Here is a 12,513-nt window from a genome sequence, read left to right on the forward strand (position 1 = left end):
AAGCAGCCTGTTAAAATTCACATCCCCAAATGTGGTGGCCTTGGGCCCCCAAAGACCCTGATTTCTGCGCCTCAGGCCCCCTCCCCTCCCCCCACAGTGCTTGTATCAATAACTCCCCGGCAGAACGTGAGCCCCTTCATCACCTGCTGATGACAAATGACTGATTGTTTAGCGAGTAAATCAACTTCAGCGAACGATTAAAAACTTCCCTAATGAAGGCGCGGATGCATATTAAGGAGGCGACTCATGAATAACCTGCCGCGGTTTGATTAAGCCGTCGGAAGACCCAGCAGCGACATCGGTGGGGTTCGCCGGACCCCCCCAGCGAGCCCGCGGCGACCCGCGGCCACCCTGCCGGCAGTGGCTGCTGCGGCCGAGAAATTACACTGGGAGACGGTGTCACTGTGATTTATTTAAAACCAGGGCAGAGAGACGACTGAACAAGCTTTTGCCCAGAATTACACACACACCTCTGACTGGGGTCACGCCGTGAGTTTGGGCGACTCTAAGTGCAGTAAAATAAGTTAGTGCTGGTTAGAAAGATGTTAAATGGTTTGCTGCTTTGAAAGAGAGTGCAAGCTGCCCAGTGAACCCTATACCTGTATTTTCTTTTATACCTACTTTATTTAATTGTCTTGTTTGTATTGGAGTGAAGGTCAAGTGAAATTCCTTGTAAGTGTCACCTTACTTGGCCAATAAAACTGATTCTGATTCTGAACACGGAAAGTGCTGCTGAAAGGCAGTGCAGTTCATCCGTGGAACAGCAGGGGGCGTAGTGGTGTCTGCTTCCTGTCAGTCTCGATCTTGCTGTTTAGCTCGGTGCGGTAACCAAACCAGGGAAGGTTCTGCTAAATAGCTAGTGAGATGTACTTCCTGTGCCCAGCTGGTGTCGGTGTTAAAGGTCAGCACTCATCTCTGTGCCCACCCCCCCTCTGTTGCAGGACCTGTCGGGCTCCATCGACGACCTCCCCACGGGGACGGAGGCCGGCCTGGGCTCAGCGGCCAGCGCCTCAGGCTCCTCCAGCAGCCAGGGCGAGCAGAGCAATCCAGCCCCGTCGCCATTCTCACCCCGAACCTCCTCGCCGCACCTCCCCGGAGCCCGCGGAGCGCCCTCGCCCTCTCCCGTGGGATCCCCCGTCGGCTCCAACCAGTCCCGCTCGGGGCCAATCTCCCCTGCCAGTGTCCCAGGTATTTCTCCTTGGCGCCCCCTTTTGGCAGCCTGGGCTCCAGCAGTTCCCTTTATTTTGTCTCGCTCCGCCTATCAGCGTCACGGCAGGTTTTGTTTATAGTCACACTGTGCTTTGAGAGTCTCAGGCATCCTGTTACATGGCCCTTGGACTGAGAGCTGCCGCCTTGATTTAAGGAAAGTTTCTCTCCTCTGGTGTCACCAGGAGAGATTTCTTGGCTGGTGTATTAGACATGTGTGGAGATGTTGAGTTCTATTCGAAACACTTATTCCACAAATTTCACCCACATATTTGTCTCCAGTGTGTTTACTTGCGTGAATATGTTTTGATAACGTCGCTTATGCATTGTTGTAATGCTCCGACATACGATATGAATAAATCTCAGCGGACTTCTTCGAATAAGTATGACAGCATGGGGGGGGGGGGGCGTTATTTATGACTCATCCCCTGGCCTGGGCGACTGTCCCAGTAGCCTGTGTTCAGTTTTTGATTGTCCTATTTATTTTTCTGGGAGGGGGGCAAGTGGGGACAGCCACCCTGTCCCGATTTTTCAGCCATTATAAGGGAAGACAAATAGTTTAAACGAGAGAGAGCGGTACATTTCATATTTGTGTGTGTTTGGTTTAATAAGTGTTGTTATAGTTTCATGCCGAATCGTTTAGCTCCCATTGATGGTTGAGTGTTGTTTCGGGGGTGTCGTCTTTCATTTACATCGGAATACGGTGGAGGCCCGCTGGCAGTTTTTCCGAGGATAGCTGCAGGTCTCATTCGATCTCTGCCGGTATCTGTCTTGGCTTTTCGGCGAACTCGTTTGGCTAGCTCATCAGCAGTGCCAGAACGATGACTCATTTAATAAGTAAACAAACTGAATTTCAGATTAATGAACTCTGGGTAGGTTTTCAATTCACAGGCACGGACGACCAGGGTCTCCCAGCCCCACTGAGCGGACGTCGTCTCTGATTGAGGCCTGACAGGGATGTGCACCCCCCCACCCCACCCCTCCCTGGGCCTGTCAATCACAGCGATGAGGCGGGTCAAACGCTTGAGTGACTTCCTGAAGGCCGCGTGCGCGTGACGGTGATTGACGTTAATGAAACGCTTGACCACAGCTCCGGCTGTAAACACCGGCAAATTCGGTGGGGGAACGGGCAAGTTACATGTTGGGGGTAGTGAGCAAGAAAAAAACGTGGACGGGTGTGATTGATTGAATCCCTTTAAGAATATTCCAGCCCAAAATAAATGCTCAAAAATCATCCGATGAAGGATTCTAGACATTTCCATCCTGCCAGTAGGCCTCTCAGTCTTTTCTTAGGCTTAAGTGTTTCCCATGGTGGAGACTCTAAGCCAAACGTCGCCGTAGCCTTGGGTTCTCCGGCATGGTCATCATGCTCCACAAGTCTGTGGCTGCGATGGCAGCATGAGCAGCACCAGTGGTTACCGGTCAGAAACATCTGCCCGCTGTGCGCAGATGTAAAGGCGTGACTGAATGTAAACGGGTCGCGTGAAGGACGATCACGCTCAGCATGCACACTGCCGTTTCTTTTCTCCAGCCTTCCCCTGATTGTTGACACGTCATTGCTCCCGTCTGGTTGGCCCGCGGAGTCAGCGTCGCTCCCCTCCACACCGTCTGTCAATCTTCTCCCGCCAGCTGCCCCCGACCCCCCCCCCCCCCCCCCCGTCTCCCATTGGCAGTCCTCTGACTCAGCTGCCGTATATTGATTCTTGGGTCTGAATCTGGTCAGAATTCAACTGAGGTTAAGTATTTGGGAGAGAGGTGAGTGGGATGCTTAAACCTTTGCCCCCCCACTCCCCCAAAGCATGAAGCAGATTGAATGCACGGCAAAGCCGTTCTCACTCGACCAGCGTCTGGATTCTCCTGGAGCCGCGGAGGGTCCCAGCAAATTGATTTTGCCGTCGTGCTGGATTTGGGACGGCAGCATGAATCGCATCACTTCAGCCCGAGCGTCTCTGGGCCGATTTTCGTAGGGGCTCCGTGTCGGGGGCAGGCTAACAGTCCCGGCAGCCACAGAAAGCGCGTGAATATCCGTCTGCGGGCGCTGACAGCAGGGACCGGTGGCGTGTGCCGTCCCGTCACTAACGGCCGGGGCGCGGGAATCCCCTACACCGCAGTAGCGTTTACCAAACCTCGAGTTAAAGGCTGCCCCTGAACAGATCCCCAGTTGTCTTTCAGGAGGACTTTGCCCTTGTAAGCAAGAGTACACAGACCGTTAACCATTACTAACGGTCACTTTTAATATCCAGCAGCTGCCGGCGGTGATTAAAGCTGCGCCCCCCTGCCACCTCACCAAGAGGCTGTTTACTTCCATACTCCAGTTCTCTCTAAATACCCATTTTGAGTTTTTAGAAAGCTGACAGCTTCACCTGAAGTTCCAGGCTGGCTTCTTTAAATGCATGTGCTGATTAAGATTCTGGAAAACCCGCCAGCTGCCGGCCCAGGGACCCACTTATTTTCTGCGTCTGTGTTTCATGGCGGCCTCTGCTCCGGGGTCGTATGAGCGCCTTCCTCTGGTGACCTCTGGGGAGCCCCCACCACCGCACCCCCCCAAGGCCGCAAGAGCACCAGCAAAGCAGAAATGTAAATGGGATCAGGGCCGGCGGATCTGTATTCACTGGCCAGTCAGCTGTTTCTCTTCCTGGAATGAGTAAAGGGGGGTTTAAATAAGACACCAGGGCCCCCCCAGCATGGGGGGTAGCCAGACGCTCTATGTCCCATGAAGGAGCCATCAGCTGGTTTGTCAGCTGATCTCTGAGAGGTGCCTCATGGTTTCGGGGTTTGAGTCGTAGCCTCACAGGAACAGGATTCGGCCCGGCGGCTGGATTGGGAAGCGGAGCGTGAGGGGCGTGGAGCCGGGGGGGCGTGGAGCCGGGGGGGTGTGCTTTATATTTTTGCCTTGGGTTGTTTTTGGATGTTTTTGTCGTTGGAAGTTAAGCTTCCCCTGGGAGAAATGATGCTGATGGTGATAAAGGTTTTTTTTTTGTTCATTTTTTAACCCGTCTTCATTCTGTCTTCTGTCTCCGTAGAAACAGAGTCAGTCTCCCCTGTAAGTCGCAGCCTTGTTTCCGGTACCAAGCCCAGCTGAATTTTGTTTTTTGTTTGGGGGGGGGCACTGTGTGACCCATGATGACAGTGATTTGCTCAGTCTGGTGTTCTCTGTACCCCCCCCCCCCCCCCTTCCCCCCACTTAAAGATAAGATGTTGGCTGCTGCAGTCTGACTTCAGCACCCCAGCCTCTATCATCTCCCCGCCAGAGCACTTTCAGGCTGGCGGGTGCAGAAAGTTGGATGGTGTGCAGCTTTTTACACCACGACAGTCAAAGGCATTAGCGCCCCCCCCCCCCCCCCCCCCGACCTCTCTTTGTGAAGCCTTCGTATTGGTAGCGAGTCGGATATCACCATCAAATTAATCACCTGTGTGGCGTGAAGGAAAAATATTGCTTATTCTTAATCAGTGCTGGGAGGAAGGATGGCAGTGAATGAGGCCGGCAAATGGAGCTTGGGAGAGGAGCGAGGGGGCGGGAATTCAATTAAAGGTCACATGACACGCTTCTGTTAGACACGGACAGCGAGCGGCCCTTCAAACACACCGTGCGGCGTTTTTCTGTGAATTGTCAAGATTAAAGTGTCTTCCGCCCCCCCCCCCCCCCCCCCCCACCTGCAGGAGGCAGGCAGTCGAAGTTTTTTTTTAATTTTTTTTTTCTTAGCTTTCATATTCCCAAGTTCACAGAAAGACACCCCCCCCCCCCCCCACCTCGTGTTTCCATTTAAGTCCCTTGATTGTGGGAATTTTAACGAGCCTGCCTCCTCGCTCCCCTCACAACCGCCTCCGTCACAGTTTGTCACAACCATCCGGCCCCTGGGGGGGCAGTTCTGGAGAATGGCGTTCCCCCCTCCCCCACCCACCTCTGTTTGTTTCTTTTTCATGTTTTTTTTTTTTTTCTTTCTTCTAGCTTAAATGGCATTTCTCCCCCTGCAGCTTCCCCCGTCTCCCTCCCCAGTAATGAGGTCCAGGGGAGATCATTTCCCCGGCTCTGCGCATGCCGGCCCTAAAGCGGAGAAATCCCCCCCCCCGCCTAGGGAGCTTTCAGCAATGCCGGTGGCTCTACAGCGCCCCCTTTCCCTAGGGGCACCAGGCACTGGCGAGGGATGTAAGGCTTTTTCCGTATCTGTTTCACTCCTTTCTTCTCTCCCTGACCCGCTGAGGCTGGAAATTGCCGGTCGGATTTGCGTGCCGCTCCCGTCACACGTCTTCGTGCAGGATTAAAGGCGCCACATTGTGCGCAGGTTCGAGCCGCCCCTCCGCAGAGACGCACAGCGCTAGCACACCATCCGCATAATAAAACCTTGGAAAATGTAGAAAAAATACAAGTATGAGAGGTTTTAATATGCCTTTGAACTGTTTTTTTGTTTTTTATTTTTCTTCCCCCCTTGCCAGTTGTGTTAGAAATGCCTTAAAAACTTCAGAGATGAAAGTCTCTCTTCAAAGAGCCCCCTGTTGCCCTAACAGCCCTTATTTCCCGTGTCTTTTTCTGCAGTTAAGGTGTTAATGCCTGTATTACCTGTAAACTGAGTCACTGCGGGTCTTTGCTCTCAGGGTAGCCGCGCTTTAACTCCCGTTGAAAATGAAAGTGACTGAGGGTGGGGGTGGGGGGGGAGGGGACTTTGGGGAGGGGCTGGTGGCTCTCGGCTCATTATTGGCTTATTTGCAGGTTGGCAGGTTGACTGGTTCTCTAGACTCTAACCACTGGGACGTGTGGCTGTGAACTCTGCTGCCCCTGGTGGTGAATCTCTGCAGTTGCATTGTAATATTGCCTCGTCCTTCACATGCTCATTCTGTCACGATGGGCGGGACCTGACGGCTGTACCAGTTTGAGCGTCACGGAGGTGAAAATTACCTGCCGACGTTGCCCAAGAGGGAGCAAGCGAGGGCCGGTGCTATCTGCCGAGGGCCGGGCTATCCGGCGAGGGCGGGGATATCCGGCGAGGGCCGGGCTGCCCGGGCTCCACAATTTTGCTAATTGTGCTATCACATACCGGTGGGATTATCTCCCACCCCTACACCCCCCACCAGCTCCCTCTACAGTCAGTGGACTGAGGCTCACGTTCTCACACACTCCCCGGCAGACGGAGGCCCCGGAACGTGCCAGCGGACGTCCAGAATTCTGCCATTTATCGATAATTAAGACGCCGTATCCCGAGAGGAAAGGAGGCGCGCCCTGACATTTAGGCTTCTCGCTCCTCCGAGCTGAAAAGTCCGCAGACAAAATGCCTTCTGATGAATAATTTAGCAGCCGCCCGTCGTCCTTTCCCCCCCCCCCCCTCAGAATAAGCCTTAGTGTCGCCTACTTATTTTATTTAGTGTAATTATTCAGGCGAGCTCGTTAGGACTGAGACGGGGGTCACAGCGGATAGATCAGTAGAGGGTGACAGTAATGGCCTGGGGGGGTGATCCAGCACCCGAGCCGTACGGAGGCATGTGAGCACGTGGGAGGGGGGCGCTGGCCCTGGATTCACCGCAGCCAGCCGACGGCCCCCTGGCGAGTGACCCGCTCCCCCTTGTCCGCCCGCTCCCCCTGAATCAAGCCCGACGTTCTTCTCACGGGCCCTGCCAGCGACTAATGAGGAGGAGAATCGGGCCGGGCGTGAGACGCGGCCGAATGCCGGCACCAATCGCCTTTTTAAATTAGTCGCCCGTAATCCTCATCTGGTCCACCGGGGGGGGGGCCGCTAACATCAGTGTGATTTCCCTAAACGAAATGTGACAGCGGAACCCGTGATGGCCCCCCCACACCAAAGTCACCCTCTCAGACATGTAACGCTTCCCTGGTTTCAGGCACCAGCTGATGGTGACCTTGCAGAGGGGATGTTAATTGGTGTCCCAGTGCAGTGAGATAGTGCCCCCCCCTCTCAGACACTTACATTAGGAGGGTGCGCTATGAGCTGCACCCCTTGCTGCGAATCCCTCCGGAGGCCGGTCCATGCCGCCTTTATTCATTTTTTTCTAGACCTTCCTAATTCCTCTTTGGAGGCGCCCCCTGGTGGCGTCTGTGGTGTCCGGCAGCATCCCATTCGTTTCCCTCCGGTTTAGCGCTACGCCCCGAAGCGTTGCCGTCGGATACGCTCAGCAGCATTCGAGAGGAAGGCAAGTGGAACCAAATCGTCTGTGTTTCGCTCTGAGCCACGGAAAATCTGCTGCTGTTCTACGGAAAAACCTCTCCGTGAGATTAAAATTTCCGTGCATTTTGACGCTGTCGTGCTGATTCAGCTTGACTTTAGGATGCAGGTTATATGGGCACTGCCAGTTTGAGGCTGCATGATCGCACTCCGTAATACATGCTTCTGGTCACCAAACCCTTTGCACCAGACCCCGCTTGGACCTGGACCCGAAAGCCACATGCCCTCTGAACTTTAAGAATGTTGCTTTTTTAAATAATCAGTGAATGTATTCAAATATTCATTTTATTTTTATTTTCCTGTGTTTCTTCAATGGAAATGGATGCAGTCCGTGTATAAAATGAGTACCAGGAATAATGAGTGTATCAGAAAAACAGCTTGAAATAATCAGTGCTTTTTTTATTCGTGTACCGCCTTTCTGAAAGGTCCGGTAGCATAATGAGGGTCCCGGGGGTCTTTGTGAGTCTGTCCGTGCGCGTTCCCTGATCTCCCACATCTCATGTCGGCTTTCATGTTTTCTCGAAGGGTTTTGAGCCACCCCATGATCCTTTGTGGCGACCTTAGATCTGCGACCGCTGATGTCTTGAGTTAAAGCAAAAAACTGTGTAGCACAACGGCTTTGCCATCTCCTAGTTCAATGGGTTTGGATTACAGCTGGCAAAAAGTTTGAGTTGGGAATATGATTTTAAAAATTATTTTAACAACCAAATTCTCGTATGTTGGTTGGCGAACACTTCTGACAGTGTGGAATGAGTTACACAACCTATCGAATAATCCTGCTAATAGACAGTTTAGTTAGAGGCAATATGTGCTCTAAATGTGGGTTAGGGCGTGGTACCCGTATTCGGAAGGTCATTGGTTCAAAGCCCATGTCTGGCAGAGCGATTTCATTGTTAATCCCCAATTGTCCAGTATAACATCACTGTGGATCACAGTATCTGTTCAGTAAGTTAATGTAAGGTTTGAGAGACCCGTCACCATCTGCCACTGCAGTGTGGTTGTCCTGTAAAGAGAGGCCTTTGTGGGTGTATGATGGCTGGAGACCATATCGGAATCCGGGACCTTTAGGCCAGTGCTGGGTTTTTCGTGGCTCTGATCCGCGTCCTTCCGTGTGCCGTCATGTTAATTACAGCCCCAGCTCTCGTCTCGGGTGTCCTCGATGCGGCCAGTGTTCTGTACGCACTGTGGATCGATAGTCCCCCTTGTCGGGCGTTTTTCTTAGTGCCCTTGGTCGGGGTTAAACGCAGCTCATGTTTCAGTGGAGACACGTCGGGTTCGTGTTCCGCTACGGCTTCTCGTGTTGCCGCTTCCCGTGCTGTTACCGGGGGAGCTCGGCTCATGTTGTTGGATAATCGGACCCGTGACACGTGTTCAGTTTAGAAATGAATATCTTGTTTTGCTGGTGCAGGGACTGCCCCATTGCATCATGGGAGATATCTGTGCTAATTTCCAGCTTAAGAGTAGCGTCGCTGTACATCATGAGCAGGCTTGTGGCTGAGCCTAACCCTGCTTGTTCAGCTTGGGGGGGGGGTCTCCATCCACACTGAGCTGAAACAGTCACCCAGGGGACAATTTCCTCGTCAAGCACAATTAAAGTTCATTTTTCTTTGGCGTCTTGTGAAATTTGCTTGTGCTGCGATTTTGTGGACATGCTCTGCTGTCGCCATGGTTACAGGAGTCGTCTGAAACGGCCGGAGTGCAGCACTCTGCTGTGCCTGTCGCCCGCGGTGACCCCGGGGTGCACGGCTCATCTAATTACCCCCCCACTTCCCCCCACAGGCACCCAGATGGCCCCACAGACCCCGGGACCATGTCGGACGTGGGCCCCCATGCTGCTCTGAGCCAGTCACCCATGTCGCAGGAGAGGGGTAGGTCATCTGCCCCCACCGCCTGACCCACCCCGCCCTGGGACCTTTTGCTGTGGGCATGTGTGCCCCCTGTGCCCTTGGTATTGTGCCAGGGGGCTCAGTGTCAGTTTCTGGTACCCTAACTAACCCCCACCCCCCCCCCATCAGCACCACAAGAAAAAAAGTCACTTGAGCTATATAGCTTGTGTGTGTGTCCGTCTGTCTGTGTGTAGACCTGTATTTGTCTGTCTGTCTCTTTCTGTGTGCATATGTGTCTGTGTGTGTCTCAGCGTATCTATGTGTGTATATATCTAAGTGTATCTGTGTGTGTATCTGTGTGTATCTGTCTGTCTGTCTCTGTGTGTGTATCTGTCTGTCTCTGTGTATGTATGTGTTGTCTCTCTCTGTGCTCTGAAGCCTCTCCCTCTAACTCTGTATAACCTGCTCTTAGTGCCGCCTGCGCTCCCCCCCCCCCCCATTTTCCAGCCAATTTAAAATGCCGTATTAGAGTGTTTTCAGAATCCCTTCTCTAATGGAAGCAAACATTACAATAGTGGGCCAGCCACAACCACCCCCTCCACGCCCCTCCCCACGTAAATACGCTCACACACACGTGTGCACTAAGCTTTCTCAGCTTTATCACACAACCCCCGCCCGCCCAGTGAATGTTGATGGGGGGGGGGGGGATGAAGATTCCTTATGCCTGTGCAGCCCAGTGGACCAGCGGGTCCCTGCAGCCCCCTAACCTCACCCCCCCAGAATTTACACTTATTTAGCGATGTAGCAGGGGCTGCATTTACAACCTTTTGTGCGCACCCCTACTCACCCGACCCCCACCCCCGCTCTCTGGCTTTAAAATGTAATAAAAGGGCAGTCAGTTTAAAAGCTGCTTTTCGGTGGCGATCACTTAAATGTCAATTTCCATGTGGAAGGCTGTCTCAGCGCAGAGCGGCAGTCAGTCGAGTGACACCCACTGAGTTTTAAATTGCCTTTTAAATTTGAATCGTGGGCCCGTTTTCCGTAGGAATGTGCGTGTTCTGCTTGATGACGCCAAGAAAAACACAGCAGTTTTACATTTTAAAACTAGTTTGGCCCTGATATGAGTGAAATTTATGTCTGAGAATTGGACGTAAATTTCTTCTGTTAAGTTTATCAGCGGCTCCGATGAAACCGCGGCATCGTGGCCTGCAGGTCGCTGGTCCAGGTCGGCTGTGATGTCAGCTTGACCTTCTATGAACGAGATACACAAGCGGAACATTCTCTATCCACCGATTTCAAGGCGGGAGCCAGAGATTCAATATCTAGTGTTTCTGACCAACTCCAGCAGCCCCACCCTGAGTACCTCCCCCCCACCAAGCCCTCTTTGACGTGTCCTCCTTGCTCACCCCTCTAGGGTTCATTCCTGGCATGCAGAGGAACCCAGCCGTGCCCCAGTTTGGCCCTCAGTCATCCGGTCCATCCATGTCTCCTCACCCTTCACCGGGAGCCCAGATGCATCATGGGATGGGCTCCTATCCCCAGAGTGGCTCGAGCAGCTCCTACGGGTCTCAGAGTGGCCAGTACGGGCCCCAGGGTACGAGCTTGCCCCTTCCGATCAGCAGCGTTGCTTCACTAATTAACAGATTGCAGGGAACTGATGCTGGTGAGATTTTAGCTGAATAGTTTCAGTCTAGAGCTCCATGATGCCGCCATCTTGGTTCAGCATCAGCATTTTTTGGAATTTGGTAGAATCTCAGCTTCTGGTAACTCCTGCTGCTGGACAGGATTTCTCTTGTCTGTCACCGAGTCTCTCTGATCACCGATCGGCACACGCACACACCTGCGGTTGATGTTGGGCGCGTGGGCTGCCAGGAAATGCTTCTTCCCTCTCTGTGTGAGTAACGCAGGGCCTTTGTGAGGTCACTGGAATATTCATCAGTGATTTGAACTCGGCGCGGCCTCTCTCTCTCCCCTTTTTATTTTAGCTAAACAGGCAGGGGGGGGGGCAGGCGGAGCGTGTAGCTTCTGAGCTGGGTGCCGATGTCAGACTCATTATAAAGGGTCACCGTTTTACGCCGCCGCCACTGAGGGGTGCTTTGCTCAGAGCTGCGGGGAAGTTTGTTACTCTCTGTCAGGGATTGGTGGGGCCTGTTTGGCGCCAAAATGACGGGACGGACCCAGCTCCTGGCCAGACTGGGGAGGACCCCTGCTTTGGGTCACTGAGCTGAGCAGGTGCCACTCGCTGTGCTTAACTACACCTCCCTCTGCTTCGCGGGATGGGCGATGTGCCCCCCGCCCCCCCGGTGGAGGCGTGCTGCTAAATGCACACAGACCCACTCGCTGCCTCTCTGATGCCTTGCAGTCGTTACTTAAGGAGGTTCCTCCTCGTGCAAGGGAAGAACCTTCTAGACGAGGAACCACAGTCTAGCTTTTAAGGTGGTTTGCCGCATCGTTTCTGACCGGTTAAATGCACTGGCCACGTGGCCCCGCCCCCCTCAGTCCGGGTCTTTCCGAAACCTCGATCAGCATGTCCCGGGAGGCTACTGAACCCCAACCCCCCCATCGGGCCGCCAATTTTCAGCGACCTGCCGCTAAAGGTGACCATGGCACCGCCTCGCCACGCTGGCATAGAAACAATGGAAATGGGTTTTTAGCTGGTGTTCCGGTCTCACGGCCTCCATTTCTGCGGGGAGCCTGGCGCTCACGCTCGCCGGAAAGCGTGAGGGTGCCCCCGCTCTCCGTGTGACTGGCACCGAGACGCGGCCCGGCCCAGCAAATATCTGCTTCTCCTCGTGTGCCCGGATGCTGTAGATGCAGTGTGACATGCTTCTTACTGCTGTCCGGCTCTGTTGGATCCGATCAGGCGTCTGTGGGACAGTCACTTTCGGGAGGCGCCAGAGAGCCGGTCCAGGGTGTCCGAGGAAACGGGCGCTGCCTTCTCAGACAGACATACACCTTTTAGAAACAGGGGCATGTGGTTCAGAATCCCGGCAGCCCCCGGAAGTGGACCTCTGCAGCATCCCGGAACCGTGATGCTGGCAGTCGACCGTGAGGGTAGGAGCCGCTGGCCCCGGGTTTGGTTCTGAGTGAGAGCTGCGAGGTCTCTTTGTAGGACACAGTGCCAGAGGGCGAATCCTTAGACAGATGGGTGAATTGTGGGAGAATCTGTACGCAGTGAATCTCTCCGCATGTATGTATAGAACGTTTTCACACGCGCCTTGAAGCCTGGGATGGTGGGAGAAAGGGAGAGAACACTTTGAAGCGACGAGAAAAGGGATAAGACGACGACTTGGAAGGAACATTAAAGG

The 12,513-nt window shown here is 53.6% G+C and overlaps 1 protein-coding gene across 1 annotated transcript in view; it reads left to right on the plus strand.

The window, feature by feature from the left end:
* The window catches only part of arid1b (AT-rich interactive domain 1B), a 103,846-nt gene that overhangs the window by 72,544 nt on the left and 18,789 nt on the right, over positions 1 to 12,513 (plus strand). The window contains 4 exon segments of the mRNA XM_072698973.1: positions 942 to 1,188; positions 9,159 to 9,185; positions 9,188 to 9,247; positions 10,620 to 10,799. Of these exon segments, the coding sequence (XP_072555074.1) occupies positions 942 to 1,188; positions 9,159 to 9,185; positions 9,188 to 9,247; positions 10,620 to 10,799 (514 nt within the window).

Source organism: Paramormyrops kingsleyae, chromosome 14 (assembly GCF_048594095.1).
Source record: "Paramormyrops kingsleyae isolate MSU_618 chromosome 14, PKINGS_0.4, whole genome shotgun sequence".
Lineage (NCBI taxonomy): Eukaryota > Metazoa > Chordata > Actinopteri > Osteoglossiformes > Mormyridae > Paramormyrops > Paramormyrops kingsleyae.